General features: G+C 42.2%; 1 protein-coding gene across 1 annotated transcript; it reads left to right on the top strand.

Annotated features, from left to right (window-relative positions):
* Positions 1-8,164: 8,164 nt before the first annotated feature.
* On the top strand, positions 8,165-12,133 carry RAP2B (RAP2B, member of RAS oncogene family). The gene has a single exon (XM_024131900.2). It carries the CDS (start codon positions 8,618-8,620, stop codon positions 9,167-9,169), a length of 552 nt encoding a protein of 183 aa, XP_023987668.1. The 5' UTR covers positions 8,165-8,617; the 3' UTR covers positions 9,170-12,133.
* Positions 12,134-24,634: the final 12,501 nt, after the last annotated feature.

Genomic DNA, 24,634 nt, shown 5'->3' with positions numbered 1-24,634 from the left:
AAAAAAAAACCCAAAGAGAAAAAAGAAAAAAAAAAGGGGGGGGGGGGGGGAACAAACCACAAGGAGGGAACAATAACAAAGTATAAAGAATAAAATAAAATCAGAAAAATAGATGATTAGGAAAAATAAAAATATGAAAGAATCAATGACAGTGAGTCAATAAGGTAAGACAGAACCCCAATCTAAAAGAGGAAAAAAAATAAAAAATAAGCTTTGGCTGTGGGGGCGGAGTTTAGGCAGGGTTGGAACTTCGGCAGGGATGGGGTTTAGGGTGGCATGGGACCTAGGCGGGTTGGGGGGGGGATGTTTGAGCATTGGGCGTGGCCTAGGCAGGGCAACGTTCAAGCAGGTGGCAGAGCCTCTGCTTAGGACCTGCACAGAAGGGGAGTGGCAGCACTTCGGAAGGAGGGCCTCTGGAGCGTGGAGTTCTGGAGTTTGGAGGTAGCACCCTGAGTGAGGGTGTGTGGGTGGGGTTTAGGCCCAGCTTGTTGGAGGGGGTCTCTGAGTGTAGAGGTAGGGTGCTGGGTGGGGCTTGGGCTCTGTGCAGCAGGAGGGAGGCTCCAAGGGCAGAGGATTAGGCCCAGGAGCCCAACAGGCTTCCCGGTGCCTACGTGGACAGGGAAAAGCACTGGCTCTGTTCCCTTCCGTTCCTCCACGTCCCGCCCCCACTGTCTCCCTCAGGGTCTCCCCTGTCGCCGCTGGACCCCTAACCGTGGGTGGGTCCCCCTGGGTGTAGGAACTCCTCCCCTCCCCCAGCCACCCCTCAGGGGTGCTGGTCTCAGAGGTGCTGGTCTCAGAGGTGCGGCCTTTACTTTTGCTCTCCCTCCCACTCCCTCAGGACCCACGTGGCTGGAGGGGGCCTTGTGGGCACAGGATCAGGCCCAGGATCTCAGCAGGTTCCCGGGGGCCCAAGTGGGCAGGGGAAACCTGGCCACATTCCCTTTTGATCCTCTGCCCTCCCAGTAGTTCCCCAGTTTCCCCCTTTGGGCGTCCTTCCCCTCCCCCAGCCGCCCCTCAGGGGCGCCAGTCCCATCCCGCCTCCACTTCTCCTCCCCCTTCACTCCCCCCACACCCCACGTCCTACCTGGTTTCTGCGGGTTCTTCCCATCCCCTTAGGTGTCTGTGGTCCCCCACTCATGCCTGGTAGGTGCCCTAGTTGTGAGGAAACGCAAATTCTGCGTCCTCCTAGTACACCATCTTGCCTCCACCTCTGCTTCTCTTTTATGTTTTGGGCTTTTGGCCTCAAGGCATGTGGGATCTTAGCTCCAGGACCAGGGATCGAACCTGCACCCCACATGTGAAGCAAGGTCCTGGAGCGACAGCCCACTCTGTGTGGCACAGGGCAGGCAGGACATGGTGGCAGTCTTTGCTCCCAGGGGAAGGGCCATGTATCTTTTTGAATTGTAGTTTTGCTGGATATATGCCAGGGAATGGGATTGCTGGATCATATGATAATTCTATTTTTGGTTTTCTGAGGAACCTCCATATTGTTCTCCATAGTGGCTGCACCAACTTACATTCCCACAAACAGTGTGGGGGAGGGTTCCCTTTTCTCCACACCCTCTCCAGCATTTGTTATTTGTAGACTTTTTAATGATGGCCATTCTGACCCAAGTGAGGTGGTACCTCATTGTAGTTTTGATTTGCATTTCTCTGATAATTAGTGATGTTGAGCACCTTTCTTGTGCCTATTGGCCATCTGTATGTCTTCTTTGTAAAAATGTCTGTTTAGGTCTTCTGCCCATGTTTTTGATTGCATTGTTTGTTTTTTTGTTGTTGAGTTGTATGAGCTGTTTGTATATTTTGGAAATTAAGCCCTTATCAGTCACATCATTTGCAAATATTTTCTCTCATTCTCTAGGCTGTCTTTTCATTTTGTTTATGGTTTCCTTTGCTGTGCAAAAGCTTTTAAGTTTGATTAGGTCCCATTTGTTTATTTTTGCTTTTATTTCTATTGCCTTGGGAGACTGACCTAAGAAAACATTGGTATGATTTATACGAGAGAATGTTTTGCCTGTGATCTCTTCTAGGAGTTTTATGGTGTCATATCTTAAGTTTAAGTCTTTAAGCTATTTTGAGTTTATTTTTGTGTATGGTGAGAGGGTGTGTTCTAACTTCATTGATTTACATGCAGCTGTCCAACTTTCCCAACACCACTTGCTGAAGAGACTTTCTTTATTACTCCATTGTATATTCTTGCCTCCTTTGGCGGAGATTAATTGACCGAATGGGTTTATTTCTGGGCTCTCTATTCTGTTCCATTGATACAGATGTCTGTTTTTGTGCCAGTACCACCCTGTTTTGATCACTATAGCTTTGTAGTATTGTCTGAAGTCTGGGAGGGTTATGCCTCCTGCTTTGTCCTTTTTCTTCAGGGTAGCTTTGGCAATTCTGGGTCTTTTGTGGTTCCGTATGAATTAGGATTATTTGTTCTAGTTCTATGAAAAATGTCACGGGTAGTTTGATAGGGATCACATTAAATCTGTAGAGTGCTTTGAGTAGTATGGCTATTTTAATAATATTAATTCTTTCAATCCAAGAGCATGGGATATTTTTCCATTTGTTTGAATCATTTTTTGTTTCCTTTATTAATGTTTTTTAGGGTGCAATTTTAAAAGGTATTTTTTTCATTTCATTTCTGATATGTCATTGTTGGTGCAGAGAAAGGCAACTGCTTTCTGTATGTTAATCTTGTATCCTGCTACCTTGCTGAATTCATTTATCAGTTCTAGTAATTTTTGTGTGGAGTCTTCAGGGTTTTCTATATATAGTATCATATCATCTGCATATAATGACAATTTTATGAGAGGAAAGTTCTTTTTAATGGAGCTAAGACAGTTCTCCCATTCTTGCTATATATACATATTTGTTTCTCTGGAACAGAGGGTCTGAGGAGACAAATCTTAAACAGACTGAGATGTGTAATTGTGCCTTCAACTACAAAAAACAGGATCAGTGAAATCTCTTTAAAATTTCCCTTGAGTGAGAATACATTCATCACATAAAAGTGGCGCTCTAAGCCAGTTGTGTTCTTTCTCTACAGATCAGGGTCTCAGGCAAATATGAGATCTTCTACAGAAGGTCAGGCTGTTTATCTTAGAAGAGACTTATTTTTCTTTTTAAAAAATCAGGTAAAAGAATGAAAATAGGCCAAACCATTAGTAAGAATTTATGATAGAACTCAAATCCACTGAGTAGTTGTGAGGTAGTTGCCTATGTGTGTGTGACACTTCAGCCCAGGGTAACATCTTTATGGAGATATGAGTGGTTTTTATTATCAAAAATAACACAGTACATTAATGTATATGTTGAGATCATTATTCAATACTAATCTGATAGCCTTGAGAATAGCTGTTTTGATTCTTCTGGTTCTTTATTTGGGCCTATCAAAAAGTTAGTAAAAAGCTTGACTGATTTTTAGAGGTTATTTAATTTGAAATTTAAGACTCCCCTACATTTTCCTTTGAAAAATAATTTTAAAAGGAGAAAGGAACCAATCAGAGTACACGTGATAAGGGGTAGACAATGAAATTATGAAGACTAGGCACACCTTTGTCTCTCTTTAGTTACCATGCTAGGATTTTAGGACATTGTTAAGATATAAAGATACAAAAATCTCATTATAGGTAGTACAAGCCATCGTTCTTACAAGTTGGCTGCCCAAAGTGCAGTATGAAGAGTATGAAATGATGATGGTTTGGCTGACTGACAAAATATTTTTAGGGGCATTACTGGAGATTATTTTTTAAAGACCACTGATAAAATAAAACATCCTAAGCCTACTAGTGGATACCTGGTTATGTTATAACATGTTCAGGCACTTAAATATTTACTGAGAACTCTGCAAGGCACACTTAGTCTTATACCAACTTTCCTTTAAAATAATGATACATGGTCACTCTCAACTTACCCTTGATATTTTCAAAATTAGAATAATTTTTTTAGAATTATTTGTTTATCTGTAGATCAAACCAGCTAAAACTATGAACATGATGAAATAAACCTCTACTTTGTATAAATGAAGAGGACAGATGGGCACTTATTTATTGGAAGACTTAAAAGATTCATGTTCTAGCAAACCCTCTAATTCTCTGAAGGCCCAAAACCAGTGTCACAGAAGCTCACTGTGTAAGCAAAGGGGCACTGTCAGGGACCATTGTTTATGTAAAGGTCAATACGAAAGATTAAGCAGTCCTTAACTTGTTAGCTGTTACTTCAGATTATTTTCTAGAAATGCCTTTTGTTGTGTCATCTGCAAAAATGTTTGTCTGAAGTCTTCTTCAGAGAAAGGGTTTATCCACTGGGTGCTTTGGTATTTTTTCCCCCAGACAGCACTGACTTAGTGTTTCCATCCATACAAGTGTAGACTTTATCACCCCAGCATCTTTTAGACTCAAGGAGACTGAAACATTATATACATTTTTCTAAGGATCCAGGAAATGTTATGTCTCTCCAAAAATAAATGTATCTTTTACCACAAAGAGAGTTTGGAAAAGGGATAAAATGTCATTCATATACCCATAAATAATTAATTGAGGTACTCCTATGTAGGCACTCTTCCTAGGTGTTATGAAGAACAGAGGTGGCTCCAAAGATAAGCCAGGTACGGACCCTGACCACAAGGAATTCACAAGGTGCTTAGGATGACAAGGTACAGATATGTAAATAATTATGGTACAAGATAATTGGATACGGTTCAGGATTATGATTCATACCATAAGTGAGGTACATAAAGACTCCTAACAAATTTCACCGGAAGAAGTGATCAACTTTAAAAATTTGTGCATCAGCAATTTCATTCTTTACTTCATTTTGAATCCCAGAGCCCCAGCGGAAGTCTTTCTGAGGGAGACCATCTGAGTGTAATAAAAATTGCTATCAAAGAATCCCTAATAGAAAGTATTCAAAGTGTGGCAGCTCTTTGGTACCAGAGAGGCCACCAAGATTCAAAAATACCCATCTGCATGGCTACCCGTAGTCCTGAGGGTGGTCTCTTCTAGATAGGGCTGTCGAGACACCTGGGTTGTGATTGTCATGAATTTATGGGGCGCTGCAGCTTTAAAAGCATGTTTCCATCCATTATCTGCTAATTATTTTCTCTGAGCGTAGGCTGGCACCATGCAAAGGGCATCCAGGACACCAGGGTTCTAATTCTGCTCACTGGCTCTGATGTAAAATAAAGGGTTTGGTCATCAGATTCTCTCCATGGTTCCTCAGGTAGCTAGGTGGGTGGGGCAAATTTTATTATCATCACTTTATAGATAGGGAAACTAAGGTCAGGAGCACCTGAGGGGCTTGCCCAAGGTCTCAGATAATAATTGATATCTAATACTTGAGATTAGACACCTGGCCTATAAGGACAAAGCATTTTCTACTATGTCATACTCATAACCACACCTAACATTTGTGGGCAGGAGGACAGATAGAGGCACACATAGCATTACTTTTAAGTATTTCAGTTACAAATCAAGATAACACACTGTTAAAATATGATCTATCCTCCCACCTTGACAGATACTTCTTTGCAAGAGCTGGATGATCAGGTGTGAATCACGAATTCTTGGACTCCTCCGAGGGCCAGGCTGGAAGTGGCAGGGAAGGGAAAGCTGACTAGAAGGGACCCCTCTTTCTGCACTTAGGCGGGGCCCAAAGTGCCTGGGAGGAGACGCCTCAGCCCATAGGTCCTAGCACCATCCACACTCCAACACAGACCCATTCCTGCACACAGGGGTGAGTTCAGAGGTCCAAGCAGATCCTAGAAGAGGGTTTGGTACTATTTGGGTAGAGGAGTCCAGAATTCTGACTACTGGGGGTGTGGTCTGGAAGAGGGTTCAAGCTCCTTGACCCTGTAGGAAGGGGCGCTGTCAGAAGAGAGTCAGAGGGAGGGCAGAGGTCCCTCTTGCTTGGGTGTAAGAGCCTGTCTGATCATACTACCTCAAGATTCAACCTAAGAAAGAGGAAAATCTGGGAACTTTCTTGTGAGAAGGTAGTACTGCCTAATGGTTACAAGACCAGGTTCTGCAGCCAAACACCCAAGTCGGGATCCTAGCGTGGCCACTCATTAGCTGAGAAATCTTACGCCAGTTACTGAACATCTTAGGGCCTCAGTTTCCTCATCCTTAAAATAGGTATAATAATTATTTTTACGAGGAGTAAATAAGATAGCACATGTAAAACGCCTAACAGACAGTAAACGCTGGGTAAATGTGAGGTTCTCTCCATCCATATTAGGTGAATTTTGCCTTGAAAGGTTTCTGGAGAATTATATAAGCATAACTATAGCCAAGCACTCTGATAACCCCTCTCCACTAAATAGCGGGGCCAGGCGCAGGAATGGGCTCCACCTACCCCATCCAAGGCGTTGGCTGCCGCCCGAGACCCGCCGGGTCCCTTGGCCAAGACTTCACGCTGCAGCCGCGCATACTACAAGCTACAGCAAGGGGTTCGGAGAAGGTTAACTGGCAAACGTAGCCCTGAGTCACGGCAGGACTAAGGCAGTGAAACCAAGCGTTAGCACACTGCTTGATTTATCTCTCCAGTGCGGACGGTTAAACCAGTGGGAAGTGGCGTCGACAGGATATGAAGCCAGGATTGAAGCAGCTCGGTCCCCTCCCACCCCTTCGCCCTCGGGCTCACGCTAGTATCGCTTAGTCTTTTGACAGGTCTTGACATCTCTCCTTCGCGAGGAAGGAGAGAGACCCGGAACAAGTCAAGGCATCTCCCTGGTACCTCCCGTGAGTGCGAGCCGAGCCCAGTGTAGCGAATGCCCGCCCCAAACCAAAGACGTTTTCTGAAGGCAAGCCTGGGCATTCCCCCACCCCACCGGGTGAGCTGAATTCAGTGGCTCATTTCCACATCCTAGTCCCTCCCCCTCCCTAAAAAAAAAAAAACAAAAAGAAAAAAAACACCTTGCAAACTTTGTTGTTTTTTGAGGACCAAGAACTGTAATCAGCTCCCTTTAATGGACAGTCGTGACTGGGCACCAGAAAGTCAGACTCTTGAAAACACCAACAAAGGACTATATTTAGCTCGAGCTCTCCGCCTAAATTCCTTATTTTTTCACTCTTAGCTTCGAAACGACTAGCTTGGGGAAGTGGGAGGAAGGGGGCGGGGGAGCAGCAGAGAAAGAACAGCTGTGCCTCCGCCTCTCCACTCAATCTCTATAAATAACCAATCACGAGCGGAGGCTACTTTTTAGCCAATGAAGCAGCCCAAACTGATAAAACCTTGGCAGTAGCCAATGGGAGAACATTCGAGGGTGTGAGATTTGCGCCCCGGGGCCAATGGGTCCTGAGTTAGGGAGAGGTAATCTGAGCTGGAGTGTGGGTGTGTGGTGCACCAGCTTCCTACTTCCAAGCCCCCAAACCTGCTCTGCCCACTGAGCATGCCCTGACTAGCTGCGGGCGCCGCCGCCGCTTCTGGATCGGGCTGTGATACGCTCTCCGGGTTTTGGCCCCAGCCGAGTGGGGAGGTGGGTGGGGCCCGCCGAGTCCCGGCCCGCAGAACGCTGTGGTCACTGTAAGCTGCACCTTCCCTCGTGGGGACAGGGTTTCAGACCCAGTGTTTCTCTTTTTTTTGTCCGAGGGATGAAGTACGACAAGAGTCGGCCAGAGAAGGCCGGGTAGAAAGGGCCGCGCCTTGAGTGGGGGAAGATGGTCCGCCAGCCAGTCATACCCCCAACTGTCCTTTGGTTCTCGGTTCCGGGACGCACACCAGCCGGCAGGCCGGGGAGTGGAGTCCACGAGCTTTGGATAAAGGGAGGCAGCAAGAGGCCAGCCCACCCCAGCCTCGGGGTGGCCCGCCGCGCCCACCCGCTTCTCGCAGAGTCGGGGCCCCTATGCACTAACCCCAAAGCCGCGAAAGAAGGCGGTGTTCGTCCTCCCACTGGCGCTCTCCCAGCCGGTCTCTTAACACCCACACACACCTTCACCCCCCCCACACACACACATTTCTTCTCCGGCTCCTAAACTAGCGCCTATCGCGAATCCGCTAGTCCGGAATCAAATCTCGAGCCCCACCCACAGCCCCACCCCCGCCCGGCCCCCCGGAAAACCAGGAGCGTGGGATCCGGCGGGCGCGGCCGGCGGCGGCGCACTGGGCATGCTCGCCGGGGCGGGGAGAGCTGGGCTGCGCGCGGCGAGTAGGAAGCCCTCGCCCCGCGGAGGCTGCGGGAGAGAGCTCGATGGGCCGCGGCGGTGGGCGCACGATCTGCGGGGACTCATGCCACGCGCGTCCCGGCCCGGCGCGCAATTAGTAGCCGCCTCCGCAGTCCGCAGCCGCCGCCTTCTCGCCTTCCTGGGCTGCCGCGGCGAGAAGCTGCAGTCCTTGCCTTGCACCGGCTGCCGGCATTGTCCTCCCGCTCCGCCGCCCAGGCTGCCGCTGCTGCCGTGGGCTGCTGCGGGGCCCCGGACCCGCACCGCAGGGACGCGCTGCCGCCGCCGGTCGGCCCCCAGTCCCCGCTTGGTGATTTCCGCGTCCTGCGCTCCTTTGCCATCCTCTCCTTAGTTTTTCCTGCGGAGCTGAGGACGGGGAGAAGTCCAGCCGCCAAACCCAGCCTTCCTCCGGCGTGCAGCCCCGACGGGGCCGCGGCAGGCGCGTCAAGAGCGCCGACGGAGCCATGAGAGAGTACAAAGTGGTGGTGCTGGGCTCGGGCGGCGTGGGCAAGTCCGCGCTCACCGTGCAGTTCGTGACCGGCTCCTTCATCGAGAAGTACGACCCCACCATCGAGGACTTCTACCGCAAAGAGATTGAGGTGGACTCGTCGCCGTCGGTGCTGGAGATTCTGGACACGGCGGGCACGGAGCAGTTCGCGTCCATGCGGGACCTGTACATCAAGAATGGCCAGGGCTTCATCCTCGTCTACAGCCTTGTTAACCAGCAGAGCTTCCAGGACATCAAGCCCATGCGGGACCAGATCATCCGCGTGAAGCGGTACGAGCGCGTGCCCATGATCCTGGTGGGCAACAAGGTGGACCTGGAGGGCGAGCGCGAGGTTTCGTTCGGCGAGGGCAAGGCCCTGGCCGAGGAGTGGAGCTGCCCCTTCATGGAGACGTCGGCCAAAAACAAAGCCTCGGTGGACGAGCTGTTCGCTGAGATCGTGAGGCAGATGAACTACGCGGCTCAGCCCAACGGCGACGAGGGCTGCTGCTCGGCCTGCGTGATCCTCTGAGGCGCCCGCGGCTGCCGCGCGCCGGCCTCGCTCTGCGCACAAAAGCCAAACGCACCCGACTCTTCTAAATGTGATTTCTCTTCTTGCTTTGAGATTGGAGACGACTTTGCATCAGCCGGGGTATCCCGGGAGCCCGGCTGGCCGCCGTGGCCGCGTCCTCTGCCCCGTGTGCGAGGGGGTGTCCCGTCATGACCATCCGAGATCCGGTGGAAATGTGGCTTTTTGCAGCATGTACGTTTCTCATTGATTTTGGTTGACGCATATTTCCCCATTGAAGCAGCCGTTGCGGCGCAGTATGGCAGCTTGACACCGGCAAGCGAAAGTTTCAGCCTGGAAAAAAAATGGGGTGGGGGAGGAAGAGGATGGGGAGAAGGTGGAAAAGGGGGAATTCTTTTTTTTTTTTTTTTTTTTTTCAACAACCGTTTTTCTAGTTCCAAGTTTTAAATACACGGAAGGAAGTCCGGGAGAACCAAATGTGAAGGAGCAGGATGAGCGGAAGAAACTTTTGTTTTTTCCTTGTTTTCCAGGAGTAGCTGGAAATTAAGATCGGGTTTCTTTTCTGCCAGCTTGGAAGGGCAACCCCGTGACTGCGATTCTGAGGCTGTCTATGCAAAGTTGGATTCTTGTCACAGTGTATCCAATCTGAAGTATTGCACATCTGAACTGGGACTGTTAACACTGATGCCAATACAGTGTGGGGTGCCAGAAAATGTCTGCTGATATTTGTGGAAAAAAAAAAATCTATTTTGTTTACCTACTGTATCAAAGGGGAGTCTGGGGGAAGAACGGTAGTATTTTTTTTTTTAATCAGCTGTGAAAAAAAATGTTACAGATCTGCACATTTTTGTGTGTACTGTTGTGTGTGTGTGTGTTTGGTTTTTTAGATTTAGCTTTTTTGTTCTTATTGGTTGGCAGTAACATGGTGTTGATGACTAGCTCTTTAAAATACAGTACAAGGACTTCACAAATGTGATTCAGGGCCCCCAGCACCCCTGTGTCTGCAGAGTGCCTTCAAGACTCAGCTGTTCCAGCCGGTGCCAACCTGTGAACTTCCCACCAGATTCCCCCAAACCACTTCCCAGTTTCCTTTCAGCAATCTTCCTGAAGGAGCCAGGACAATAGGGCCTGTTGTTTGGTGAATTTCTTTTATTTTTTTCCTTTAAAATGTAATTTACTTGTCTTGCAATGGTTTTTTTTTTTTTTTTTCCTTTTTAAAATTTTTTGCTTTATTTTGTTTCAATGTTCAGGTATTTAGCTCCCCTTTTATATTAATTTTTTTTAAATGTTTGGTTTTCTGTTATAGGGTGTTCCTCCAGAAGCAAAGAGCAAAATTTTACTGTTGTGATGTACTGAGAGAATTCTAACCATTTGTAATTTCTAATTCCAGACACACGTTTAATCATTGTCTCTTCATTTTAAGATTTTTAATACAAACATCATTTTTAAAGAAACAAATCCAAACTATTCTTTGTGTTTCTGTGTTTCCTATTCAGTGATTTAATATAGTATCATGATTGAGGTGGACAGGGGCAGGTACATGGTGTCCTCAAGAGTGGTTTGTCGAACTTTGAAGAGAGAAGTGTCTCAGTGACAAGTTGGGTGACATTACTCCCAACTCCTTAAATAATGGAAAAAAATCATCAAGGTCTAGGAAGCCCTGGGGTATGGTGATAACCCTCTGACTATAAGATGAGCTGGATATTGAATCTGTTCTCCTGACTTGGAGCAGTTTATTTCTCTAGGAAGGGGAGAAACCAACTGCTAAGACTGCCTTAGATCTGGGAGAGTAACCATCCACCTGGTCAGACAGGGTAGTGCTTTTAATTTTCTTTTTTTCTTTTTCTTTCTTCCTTTCTTCTTCTTTAGTTTAGTTTTGTTTTGTTTAAAACACCTATCCAGTTGAAAGCATGTTTGGGGAAGGTGATTTTCAATTCTGAAGTCATACCTTGTAGTGTTTTCTGCAGTACATTTGTATGGGTTGTGGACAGTATCTCAACCCTTTTGAGGCTTTGATTAGGAAATAGATCATTAGATGAAAGAAGAAGAGAAAAAGAAAAAACTAAGACAAGCCTCTTGCTCTCATTACACTGTGCAGTTTGTGGACCATTCTGACCTCATGAAATTTTCCTTCTAACAGCAGGAGGCAGTGTGAGCTTTTTATTTTGTATTTTATTTTTCCTAAGGGCCGCTTTACTAATATAATTACCATAGACTAAAAGAAGGTGTACAACTATATATATCAAGAGCACTTGATATATCTTAGGTCCGTGAAGTGTAGATGAAGTCTTCGGAAGGGTCTTTTTGACAAAGGGATTTATTCTGTTGAGGAAACCAAAAGAGGCCACAGGTTTTTTGAAAGCTGTATTAACATATCTTGCCTTAAAATGTTGTGTCCTTTGCCCAGGTGACATCTCAGAATTCCAGCATGGAGGAGGGATAGGGTATTCTGCCTGGGTTTGGTCCTAAGGCCGTTTTTTTCACTCTTGATCTCACTTAAGTTTAGCACCAAACTCAGAAGGCAATGTATATGTGCTAAATATAGAAATTAGGAGAAATTATTCAAACTTAGGCTTTGCAAAGATTCATTCTTGCATTTGTGTAAATTTAGTTGATTCAGTAGATCTAAAGTGTTGAAAATTCTGAAGACATATATCAAGTACTATATAAAGGATTCTTTAAAAGGCATTTAGTGGCTGTTTCTTATAGTTTTGTTTTGGTTTTTTGGAAGCCTTTTGACATAAAATGCTGGCAAGTATCTAACTAACTTAAGAAATGTATATACTCCTGACAGGGAATTTTTGAAAATGGGAAATTGGAAATGAAATAGGTTGCTGGATGCATTAATCATCTTCACACAGGATTTAGTCACTTACATGACTAAATTCTTTATAGGTCTGGGATGGCAAGGCAGAAGATTTTAATATACTTTTACTGAATACTGTAAAATAAATGCTTTTTGGATTCTCAACGAAAGCAACTTTGTGTGTACCCCTGGAGCAGGAAAATAGTATTGAATCTTGTAGCCTTCTCCAATATTTTCTTGACGAAATTGAGAGAAATTAGAGACATTGTTTTTAAGAATATGTCAGTTTATTTGGCTAGTAAGAACCTCTTCTCGAGTTATGGTGTGAAGAGATAAGAGCCTTTGTTTCCCTGGAAAAGCTGGGCTGACTTAAGAGTGTCAAAGGAAGTGAGAGAGAGAGAGAGGGAGGGAGGGAGGAGTTTGTTGTAAGGCAGTCACCTGTCAAAACAGAAACTGGGTGGAAAAGAAACCTTTATCTTGGGGAGCAAATGTTAACTTTTTAACTTGACCCCGGCTGGTTTTTAACAGCTTTTCCTTTGGGTCCCTGACAGTCATCCAAGCTTTATGTCATTTTAAAGGATTATTTTTGTCCTCCTTTTGTAATAGCCTCAGAAAAGTTGAAGGTATCATCAGAAAGTCTAACATTTTTGTATTTGGGAGTTACGGTTCTTAGGTACAGCAATGTCCACCTTCTTAACTGCTGAAATAGACTCCACGGAATCACATTTTAGGACCAGATCTATTTAGGATTAGAATTCTTTCAGCGTATGAGGCTTTATGCTTCCTGATTTGTTAACCTTTCCTATAGGTGGGAATCCTAAAATGCCCCATTGATTCAAGTTATTCAGGTAGTTGTGTTTTCGCCAGCATGTTATTGCCCCCCCTTTTGAGTTATATTCCAGTGTTTCTCACAGATGGGATGGGAAAGTGAGAGAACACTCTGTGTAGCAGGGTCTTAAGAAATAGATACAAAATGCCTGTACCTTAACTGTCATCAAAGGATCTATTTACTTCTCACAACAGCTAGAATAAGCCCCCTACTTATAAATATGAGGGTTTAATTTGGAGATCACCACCGTGAGTTAAAAGTGGTATCAAACATTTGTTGCAGTGTCTACTTAATTGGGAAAACTTGCTAATGTCAATTTTGTCCTGATGAAAATGTAGCAAAGTTTTAAGTACTGTATAATAGAATATGGTAAGTTTGATTATGATATTTTACTCAGACTGCTGGGAATAATTAAATGCACTTAACATGGTTCTAGTTCTAGAAGATACGTTTGATCTAATTAATGACAGTAGGATTTTGATAGTTGGAGAAGGCTTTAGGGATCATCGAGTCCAGAGGATCTCAAACTTGACCATATATCAGAATCACCTGGAGGTAGAAACAAGTCATGCTAATAAGCTCTTCGTATAGTTTCTTACTCAGTGTATCTGGATATGATCTCATAATTTTCATTTGTAACAAGTTTCCAGGTGATGCTGATAGAGCTGTTTCAGGGACCACATTTTGAGAACTGATGATGATCTAGTCCAAACTCCAAATGAGTACTGAGAGCTACCTAGATATTTAGGGACACAGACTTAAGACCCATGTCACACATTTAGAGTGCTGCCTACCACAAAGTCATGGAATAATCTTGACTGAATTCTGTAGCTATTGAGGACATATGCCAGTTACACTAAGAATGTTAAACTGTGGGGTGTGAATAGGGAAGCCACATTGCTGGCCGAGTGACCATGTTCACATTAGTATGTGAATAGTTGGGTTCTGGTTTTCAGTATTAATTCAGAAGGTAACGAAAGTGAATAAATGATTAGAATAGGGGCATGGCCTAAATAATCAGAATCAACATTTTCTCTCAAAAAATTTTTTTTGAAAAATCTTTGATAAAGGGAACACTTTTAAGTATTTGTCTTCTCTTACTTCAAGATTAAAAGGCAAGAATTTTAGTTTTTTATGATTCCTAGTAAGTATTTTAAAAAGTTATATTTGAAGAGTTTAAATCTTCAGGTCATAGTAGGCACATGTGTGTGTCAGTATGTATATGTGTGTGTGTGTGTGTGTGTGTGTGTGTTAATACATACATTCAGTTTCTTAGCCAGACTTTCCAGGAATCAGTCAATTCAATGGCATTTAGTTCTATAGTTATCCATCCTGGGATAATGAACAGCATAAAACGGTGCCATGCATTTGTTTCGTTACACGTCTTATCTTTTGGAATGGTGAGTGTTGATCTATTTTGTAAATTGGAGGGGGCAGCTATTTATATTTTTCCTTTGGTATTAAACAAATCTCTGAGGAAATGTTTTTCTTAAAATAGAGTAGGAAGTATATGCTTTTTTGTCCAGTTGACTAAACTTGCTCTTTTTTAAACTAATTATCTGGCAAAATTATGTGTGCCTAAGTTTATCAGAGGTTTGAAGATGTGTGGTTGGTTTATTTGTGGTAATTGTGCAAATACAGCAAAAACATTTTTTTAAAAGTAGAAAATATTGATGCGTTGAGAATACAAGTACCCAAAAAGGCCCAAGATTATTCCTTGATTGTTAAGAAGATGGTTACAGCGACTTCCCTGGCGGTCCAGTGGTTAAAACTTCTCCTTCCAATGCAGGGGATGTGGGTTCAGTCCCTGGTCGGGGAGCTAAGAAACCACATGCCTCACAGCCAAAAACCCAAAACATAAAACAGAAGCAGTATTGTAACAAATTCAATAAAGACTTTAAAAAGGGTCCACATCAAAAGAAATCTTAAAAAAAAAAATATGGTTGCAGTGGAAATTGGTAGACATAGGAGAAACTGATTTATTCATTATTCAGCAAGCATTTATCGAGCATATACTGTTAGCTGTGGTGTAAGGACTAATCCTTAAATAGGCAGAAGCCAGGCAAGAGAGCAATAGTTTTGTGCTTTTATCACCATAAGCTGTGAGAATAGCATATATTAAACAGTAGGAGTATGTGTAAAAGCACAGTTACCTGTGCCATCAATTATAATAGAATCCTGTGGGTCTGTCTGGCAGGCAATAGAATAGGTAAAATTTGTTGAAAATTGGAACTTTACTTTGAAAGGTATGTGGCTATTGCAAATAAAAATGGATCCCGTGAGGTTTAAGTAACTAACAGATGTTGCATGTGGAGCTCTGTAGTTTTGTGAATCATTTCCAACTAACTTTTTGAGATTAGCTAAAATTGAATATTTAGAAATAAGTCAGTTTACTTTTATATTTTCATGTCAAAGGGAGGAGGGGAAATAGACCTATGAAATTTGTTCACTGTTTTTATATTTTTCTTTTATGAGGAAACAAAAGGGAAAGACAATTTAGGTTATATTCTTAAAGAAAGAAGCAACTGTTGGCATAAGGTTATTTTGGGCTCCTCATGTAAAGAAGATTCAGGGTAGAGTATTTCTTTGGAAAAAGATGATCTCCTAAAAATGAGTGTGCCAAAGAATTAAGCTATTTTAAGTTTGCTAAGTTTATAGTTATTTTATACAGAAGCTCTTGTTCTCAAGCCTTTAGTGCTTATTGAAGAAGGCAGGGCTTCCCTGGTGGCGCAGTGGTTGAGCGTCCGCCTGCCGATGCAGGGGACAGGGGTTCGTGTCCCGGTCCGGGAGGATCCCACATGCCGCGGAGCGGCTGGGCCCGTGAGCCATGGCCGCTGAGCCTGCGCTCCGCAACGGGAGAGGCCACAACAGTGAGAGGCCCGCGTACCGCAAAAAAAAGGCAGCCTGCTCAGAGAAAGAAATGTTGGGCAACAAACTATTTATAAGAAGTAACTATAATAGCAATTATTGTAAAACCGTACGAACTAAAGGGAGTTGTGATTATTAACCTCCTGCAGTTTGCAAAATGATCTCTAGTGACTCTTTTGTGTAGAATATCTCATGAATTTAACAACATGCTTTTTAAATGTAAAAAGTCACAGAACTACAGAGAGAATAGTTTATCTGAAAGTACTTCATTGTTTATTTTTTTAAAAATCTGATTATTACTGAACCATTTATGAGATGAAAATTTATTACTTATAGTTTTATAGCTAAAGTAGGGGGTCTTCATGTTTTACATCTGACCATTTATAAAAAGTTTTCAATATTTGGGTTAAGTCATGAACTCAGAATATTTTAACGTTATTTAATATTTGCATATTAATATATTATTTCAAAAATATTCTTTTTAAAGGCTAATAACATTATATTGAATTATATCTCTTTCAAGAAAAGAGCCTGTAGAGATCTGTACTAGTACCAGCGTAATTCTATAAGAACATATATATCAATAACATTTTAAAATATATTTTAGGTAGTTTTGCATTTACATTTGTAAGTAGGTAAGGAGAATTGCAAGTATATCTCTAAGTTTGATTTCAACATCATTCAGCATCTAGCCTTGAGGTGGGAGTTCTTTACTCTGAGTTTGGTTATCTTAGCTTTACTTTATCATATTACCTGTTATTTTTCTTTTTTGTATATCATTTCATTTCTCTACCTCAGCTTTATGCAAATGGTTTTCTCTGTCACATGTAATCCGTATTAATCGATAAAAAAAAAAATCTAAGAACTGCTTAACTGATGGCTATATAAATGTGTTTTCCGTGTAATAGTGTAAAGGGAAAAGTATTTTTCACACTGTTTGAGGGCCAGACTGAAACAAAGCCAACTAGTTAGAGAAGATTGCCTACTAAACAGATAGTACCTTTTGGTGTCGGCATAGCCTTTGCATTTCATTTTTAAAACTGACAAGGGAAATTTAAAAAAACTGAATTCAATCGTGGGAATATTCATTTTCATACACTTACAAAAACCTAAAAATATTTCCAGTCCATCTTTTCTTCTTTACTAGTCTTTTGCTGAGGTCAAAAAATAAGAAATAACCCATGCACTCTCTTTGAGAGAATCTTATGCCTTGAAAGGGCAGGGGCAACAATAACAAAAACTTAATCTGAAGGGCAAAACTTTTTATACAAACCTGCTTTTATTTTGTCGCCGAGGAAGCACAAATAGTAATAAGGGCAAGGGAATATTTTCCTTAATCATTCTGGCAGCGTTCAGCAGGCGGGCTGGGTACTCCGTTCGCTAGGGCAGGAGAGTGTGATACAGAGCCGAGAAGGCAATCACTGCAGGCTGAGGTGGGACCCTTTCTCAGCCCACACCCTCATTCCTGGGTTCCTACAATCCTAGAGGATTTCCTGTGTCCAGGTTTGTGACTCATTGTGATGCAGGATTTACTGAGGCTTAGGGCTGCTCCTGGCCAAAGGTGAAGATGCCTCTGGGATGGCGTGATAATGCTACTGTAATAAATTCCACTCTAACTCAGGGTTGCTCAACCTCAGTACTACTGGTATTTGGGGCTGGATAACTGTTTTTCGTGGAGCACTGTCTTGTGTGTTTCAGGATGTTTAGCAGCACCCCTGGCCTCTACCCACTAGATGCCAGTAGCACCCCTTCCCATCCTAGTTGTGACAACCAAAAATGTCTGCAGACATTGCCTACCACTTGGGGGCGGCGGGGCGGGGCGGGGCGTGGGGGGGGCGTGGCAGCTTAACAGCCCCTGGTTGAGAACTGCTACTCAACTTGGCTGGTGGATTTGGAGGAGACATAAGCCAGAGGGGAGAGGGGTTGAACCTAGGAGCAGTAAAGATTTTCCTTACTCCAGGAAAGCACTGCAATCAATGCTTCTCTTTTAAACTATCAGTGTTCTCTATTATACTTGGGACAATATCACTTTGATCAGCTCCTTAAAATCCACACCTAAGAGAAAATCTCAGGGATTGAGATTTTTTGGCGATTTAATCCAAAAGGTGGGTGTGCTCTGGTTGGGGTGGTGAACTCTAATGGTCAGAGTGTACCTCAGGGCATGCTGATAACTCAGTAGAGGGACCTAGAAGGGAGGTCAAGGGCATCAGTGTTGCAGTTTTTTGGCGGGCCCCTTAAACCTCCAGTAGGAGACATCTGGAAGGTTTTCAGCCTCACCCAGCTTCCTCCACTCACGGTCTTTTTCCAGTTAATCCAGGCCCCTATTGGCCCCACCTGGACTCCTCACTCCATTCCCTCCTTATTTTCATTTCTGCAATTCCTCCCTCCTTCCCCCTTCCTTCCTTCCTTGTGTCCAGGGCAGGCCCGTACCGCTTAACTGCGCACACCTACCTGTGCCCAAGTCACTCCGCCAGGCTGTCAAGAAGGGGGCAGCAGAGGCAGTAGTGATTGCCGCAGTAATGAAGTGCCTCTGGAATCTAGCAGTCTCTAGCCAGCGGCAGACAAGCTGTGGCTGCCAACCCCTGAAATACTGCATTAAGGACTATCCTGTCATTTCCTGAATGTGGAATTAACTCAATGACCGTGGACTTTTACTCGGTCATGATTGTTTTTTGTTCTTAAGTTTTAAATGAAACAGATATCTTAAAATCTGTGTAAGATCCTTCTAAAAGCTGTAAGCAACCAGAGACCCTACCTGGTGGGACAGTTGTGGTTCTACATTTCACAGAAGGAACATTTGGAAACCTTTCATTCCTAGTAAGTAGGAGATGTAACAGCTTTGTAACTGAGGGAGAACCATCTCCAAGCCCATCAAAAGATTCTAACCTGCTAGAAGAATCTCTCTAAAAAAGGTAGGCGGTAAATAATTCTGTATAATAGAAAGGACTGTTTGGTGAAAGTGGATGAGTGATTTGGGTAGCTGAAACTTCCTTCTTAAATTTGAGAACGATCTTGTATTAGGATGGATGGTGTTCATAGATATATTTTATTCTCTGTAGTATCTTGGTATTAAACCGAAAATGGAAACATCCGATTTAATTGGCAATGTGATCACAATTAAGATAGAGAAAACAGAGTTGGTAAATCTAAGTTTCCTGTTTTTCTTATATTGTTTTCCTCTTTTATAATTATCTGTGCTGTTTTGCAACATTTTTTTTTTCTTATCTCTAAGTTTCACTGGCTTTGGGGAGTGTTATGTTTTCTTTCTAATTAAAAAGTCTATAATGAGGGAAATATTCGGTTATGAATCACTGTAGCTAGTAGCCAAGAAAATATATGTATTCATAAATTTAAAGAAATAAATTAATTGTGTAGGATGTTTTGCAATGTCATTATTTGCATTTACCTTTTATAGCTTAGAAATGATTTCCAGTGCAACATTTTCAGTGGAAATAAAATTCACTCTTTTCTTTGATTAATTACCATTTGACTACTATTCGGAAAAAAGATAGTAAGTAGTTTTTTAAAGTACTATCATGAGGGCTTCCCTGGTGGCGCAGTGGTTGAGAATCTGCCTGCTAATGCAGGGGACACGGGTTCGAGCCTTGGTCTGGGAGGATCCCACATGCCATGCTGCGGAGCAACTAGGCCCGTGAGCCACAACTACTGAGCCTGTGCGTCTGGAGCCTGTGGTCCGCAACAAAAGAGGCCACGATAGTGAGAGGCCCGCGCACCGCGATGAAGAGACTAGAGAAGGCCCCTCGCACAGAAATGAAGACCCAACACAGCATAAATAAATAAATAAATTAATAAACTCCTACCCCCAACATCTTCTTTAAAAAAAAAAAAGTACTATAGTGAAAGGCCTCCAGTTTATATTTTGTAGCAAGATTACTAACAATTTTCCTATTTAACTCTTTCCTCAGAAAAGTAGCACTTCATGAATAGAAAAAAAGCATGTATGTGAATTATCGAAAAGTCATATCATAGTTGTTTGGATTTATCATGATGGTGGTGATTTGGCAAAATATTTATCCGCTTAATTACAAGTAATATTGATTTGTATTAGCCTAGGGAAGTATCAAAAATACATGCACAATAGGACTAGAGTGCTTTTTCAGTGTTAACAATTTTGGAGAATTTTACACATTTCTATGTATAAACACATAGATAACACATCAGAAGTAAATATACAAAAAGCTGGCCTCCTCAAAAATTTTTTTGTTTAGTCATTTTAACATGTTTTTAAAAATTCTGTGATGAAAGTTATCAGAATGATAAGCGTCATTCAGTGAGAATCGCCAATTTTCATGTTAAAAAATTTTAAGACCACCTAGGTTATCTTCTTTTTCTTACTGCCCAAGCCTGGCCCACTTTGACTTTTGAGAACACAGCCTTTGATTTGCCAGAGAATATGAAGAGTTTCTGTAGAAACTCATTGTAGACTCTGAGAATATAAAGAGTCTACAGTGAATTCCAAATGGACTTTAAAGTATTACATATCAGAACTTAAATAGATGACAGGAATCTGATTTTTACCTTTTTAGTATCAGAATACAAACTTTGTATAGCGTGGGTTTCATTAAGCAGTAAAACATTTAATCATAAATAATCAGATAATGACTGTTGTAGAGGAAGTGAGTGAATTTTATAATTGCTGTCAATATCATGCCATTGAAATTTCATCCCCTTAATTAAGTTTGTGAAACGGGTATTTTCTTGGCTATTCTTTACGTGCGTTTTAGAGTAAAAATGAAATCTCTGTAAATTTTTTATTTAAAAAATTGATCTTTTGGAGTATTATTCTCTTGGTATTATTCTTAAAAATACTATAGTTGACCTGAATAGAGTTAAAGCTTTTGCCCCAAATACTAAATTACGGTTCCCATAGCAACCATAATTTACCCTCTCATATAACTCCCTGTTTCATGCCATGGTTAATATATGCAATGTAACTCTAACTAACTTTCATCTTTCCTTAGATTAAGTGTTTGGTTTCCAGGACTAGAAGGTGGAGGAAGGTGGGGAGTGATGCTGTGTTTGTAGAATCTGCAGATTGAGAACAGGAGGATTGCCAAGTAATAGAAGAAGGATTTCAGTCATGATATTTTACTGTGTTTTGAATCAGAAAAAAAACATATTAAACTGGGCATTAAATTCATGATGTATAATACACATGAATGAAGTTTCTTAACTGACATTATAGATCTTGAATTAGAAACTCAAAAAATAATTATCAGAACATTTTTTAACTTAATTAGAATACTGTATTACAAGATGATATACCCTTATTTTATTTTAAGGACATAGCCATCTGCAAACTGTGAAGAATGCATTCATGTAGTCAGTTAAATATGGAGCACCAAATAACTGCTGTACCAAGAATTAGATACCATCTGTGCCTTCACTATATTTAATATGTTCTTACATTGAATTTTACTATTGATTTTCTCCACTAGAAGGTACGTCTATAAGGTTAAGGGCTCATCCTTTTATCCTCAGTGCCTAGAACAGTGCGTGTCATGAATCAATAGTATTTGTTGAATCAGTGAATGAACAGTTAGTCACAGGGGGAAAGGAAGTAAGTTTGACTACAGTGCTAAAAATAGTTCACAATAACTAGAAAAATGGGAATATTTCAAAGTTCTGCATCAATTGCAGGCAGATATTATAGAATGAAATTTGTGGCCTGTTCTTTTATTCTTCAGTTCTTAAATTTATAGCTTGGAATGGCAGTGCCATTATAGTGTTAATGGGACTTAAATTTTCTGTAAAGTTATCAGAAGCAAAGTTAAAAGAGTTCTAGAACTTTTAGGAAATTAGTGTATTGTGTTATAAACCTTTGCCCTGCTCCGCATTGGTTTTCCAAATGCAGGTATGCCTTGGTTTATGCAGTGGATATGATTTGGGGAAAAACTGTGTTTAAAAATTGAATCATATATAAGATATATAAAAAAAACCTTACTATTTAGTGGACCCACCATTGAATCATTCAAAAGCAGATAAATTATTAGAGTACAAATAACCACTAGCTAAGAATTACAATTTGGGTTATCACACACTAGATTTTTATGTTAGAAATTTGTTTCTTAAATTATTTTAAAAATTTGAACACTTAGAGTTCTATTTTTTCCAAATGGCAGGCCCTTATTAAATTTAGTAGTGCTTACCTTAGTCATGCTTTGTCTAGATTGTTTCTACTCTGTGACTTGAATGCGCACCTCTGTGTCTTCCCGGCTTATTTGCTGAAACTCAGGTCTACCAGGACTTAGAGTATTTTTGAATAACCACTGCTAAATTAGAGTCGCTTTCTAAGCAATAGTTTTAACTTTTCAAGAAACTCATAATAAGTTTGAGAGAGAACCTAGAGAAATGGAAACTGGCTTTTCATATTATAATATTTCACAAAGAATTTAATTTCTTTATTACCCTTAAGATTTTTAAGAAGTTCGTGATGAGAGATGCCATTTAGAAAAAGAATAATAAAAAGGATAAAATTATATTGTGCCTAGTAAAGACTGGTAGTAATAAATGTTCCCATTTAGAAAAATAGGTTACATATAAATATTTTTTTGTTTTGTTTTGTTTTGTTTTGTTTTTTGCGGTACGCGGGCCTCTCACGGCTGTGGCCTCTCCCGTCGCGGAGCGCAGGCTCCGGACGCGCAGGCTCAGCGGCCATGGCTCACGGGCCCAGCCGCTCCGCGGCACGTGGGATCCTCCCGGACCGGGGCACGAACCCGCGTCCCCTGCGTTGGCAGGCGGACTCCCAACCACTGTGCCACCAGGGAAGCCCACATATAAATATTATATAGGTTCTAAACATGTAAGTGTATCTACTCTATCCTGTTTCAGACTTCCTGTTACATTTTTAAGAAAACCTTATAATTTATCTAATTTAATTCCTTACGCTCAGCACACACTGTAAGCTTTATGTCAGCTCCACAAGCAGGCATTCCTGTGCCCAGTGGGCTTTGCTCTGTGGCAGTGGTTCTCAAAGTAGGGGCCCCACACCAGCAACATCAGCAGCACCTTGTCAAAAATGCAGATTCTCAGGTCCCAACGCAGACCTACTCTACCAGAAACTCTAAGGGCGGGGCTGAACAATGTGTGTTAACGCACATTCCACATGCTTTTATCCATAATAAAGTTTGAGAACCACTGTTCTATGGGATATAGGAAGGAAAACCTGTTATGAATGGTGCCGGTTTTTGTTGGAAAGGTAAGACATATACACAAGTAACTAATAGCAGGGTGACAATGAGAAAAGGGTGGCATTCACCATAAAATAGTCCTGGACAGGACTTGCCTGGTGGTGCAGTGATTAGGAATCCGCCTGCCGATGCAGGGGACACAGGTTTGAGCCCTGGTCCAGGAAGATCCCACACGCTGCAGAGTGGCTAAACCTGAGCACCACAACTACTGAGCCTACGCTCTAGAGCCCGCGAGCCACAACTGCTGAGCCCGCGTGCCACAACTACTGAGCCCGCATGCCACAACTACCGAAGCCCGCGCGCCAAGAGCCCGTGCTTGGCAACAAGAGAAGCCACCGCAGTGAGAAGCCGGCGCACCGCAACAAAGAGTGGACCCCGCTCGCCGCAACTAGAGAAAGCCCGCGCGCAGCAACGAAGACCCAACGCAGCCAAAAATAAATAAATTAATTAATAAATTAAAAAAAAAATAGTCATAGATAAATTGGAATTGGAATTCGTGAAGAAGAGATTACTTTACCGTGGAGCAGATATCCCCAATCATTCATTCATTTATTGAAATATTATAGGTGCTGGGGCTCAGTAAGACATAATCCTTGACGTAACTTATTAAATATTTAAGTTCATAAGTAGGTGATTCTACTTGCTAATTACCTCACAACTAGAAGAAACTTAAGAGATCACATAATCCAACTTGAGAGTACATCAGAATCATCTGGATGGCTTGTTCAAACACATACTGCTGAAACCCAGTATTCCTAATTCAGTAAGTACAGGGTGGGGTGTGGGAAGGAACATTTCTAACAAATTCCCAGGTGGCACTGATGCCGCTTGTCTTCAACGTGAGAATCACTGACATGGTCAGTAACTTCAAGTTAAAGCTGGTAATGCTAGGGCCCAGAAATGTGACTTGCCCAACAAAAGTTAGCTAATGCCTAAGATGGACGTGAAACGAGGTTGCCAACTCCCAGCTCAGTAGAACCTCCACTGCAGACTGCCTTTGAGACGCCCCTTGAAAAGAGGGTGCTTGCTTGACCTCACAGTGATTCTAAGAACAACTACAGGAGTAAAGAATTGATAACTGGATGATACTTCATCTGATTCTTGTTTACATTGTAACTTCTTATTCCAGAGTCAGCCCATGTTCGTGGCATCTACAGTCTCAATTCTGAACCACCAAGCATTCTGTTTTGTGTATGAGGATCTGATCTGTATATAAAAGTAACATTTGAGTCACAATTATCATTTCAAAAAGGCAGTTGTAAAACTTACTAATATTATCTTCCTGATAATCGGGGCTTCTCGGGACAAAAGATCTTCTATTACAAAAACACTTTCCTCTGTAGTAGCTCTCTGTTAGATGACTGGTTGTGGAGCTAACAAAAAACTTAACCATCTTCATTGAGGGTAAGGAGTGAAAATATGTACTGGGAGACAATTAATGGAGATAATTCGCCGTGCGTTCTTTGCTGATAATTCACTTCTCTTTCAGAAGCATGTGTGCTTTATCCATAGATCCACTATTAATTTCTCTAATTCTGTAAATTAGAGAAAATATATTCATCTCCTTTTAAGTGGTGATAAAGATAGATTTTCCCCGAATTTAATTAATCTGCTTGGCATTCTTGAACAACTGTATGAAAAACCCAGACCTCTCAGTACAAATCACGTAATTGTGTTTGAAGAGGTGATGTGGGAAAATCAGGCATGGATGAAAATGATACAATCTGAATTGTACTGTGACTTCCTCTGAAAAT

Source organism: Physeter macrocephalus, chromosome 1 (assembly GCF_002837175.3).
Source record: "Physeter macrocephalus isolate SW-GA chromosome 1, ASM283717v5, whole genome shotgun sequence".
Taxonomy (NCBI): Eukaryota; Metazoa; Chordata; class Mammalia; order Artiodactyla; family Physeteridae; genus Physeter; species Physeter macrocephalus.
The sequence above is the reverse complement of the archived record's forward strand: the minus strand, read 5'-3'. Positions and strand labels throughout refer to the sequence as shown.

Bases quoted from the DNA above. Each gene is read 5' to 3' on its own strand.
- RAP2B (XM_024131900.2), top strand. From the start codon at position 8,618: ATGAGAGAGTACAAAGTGGTGGTGCTGGGCTCGGGCGGCGTGGGCAAG.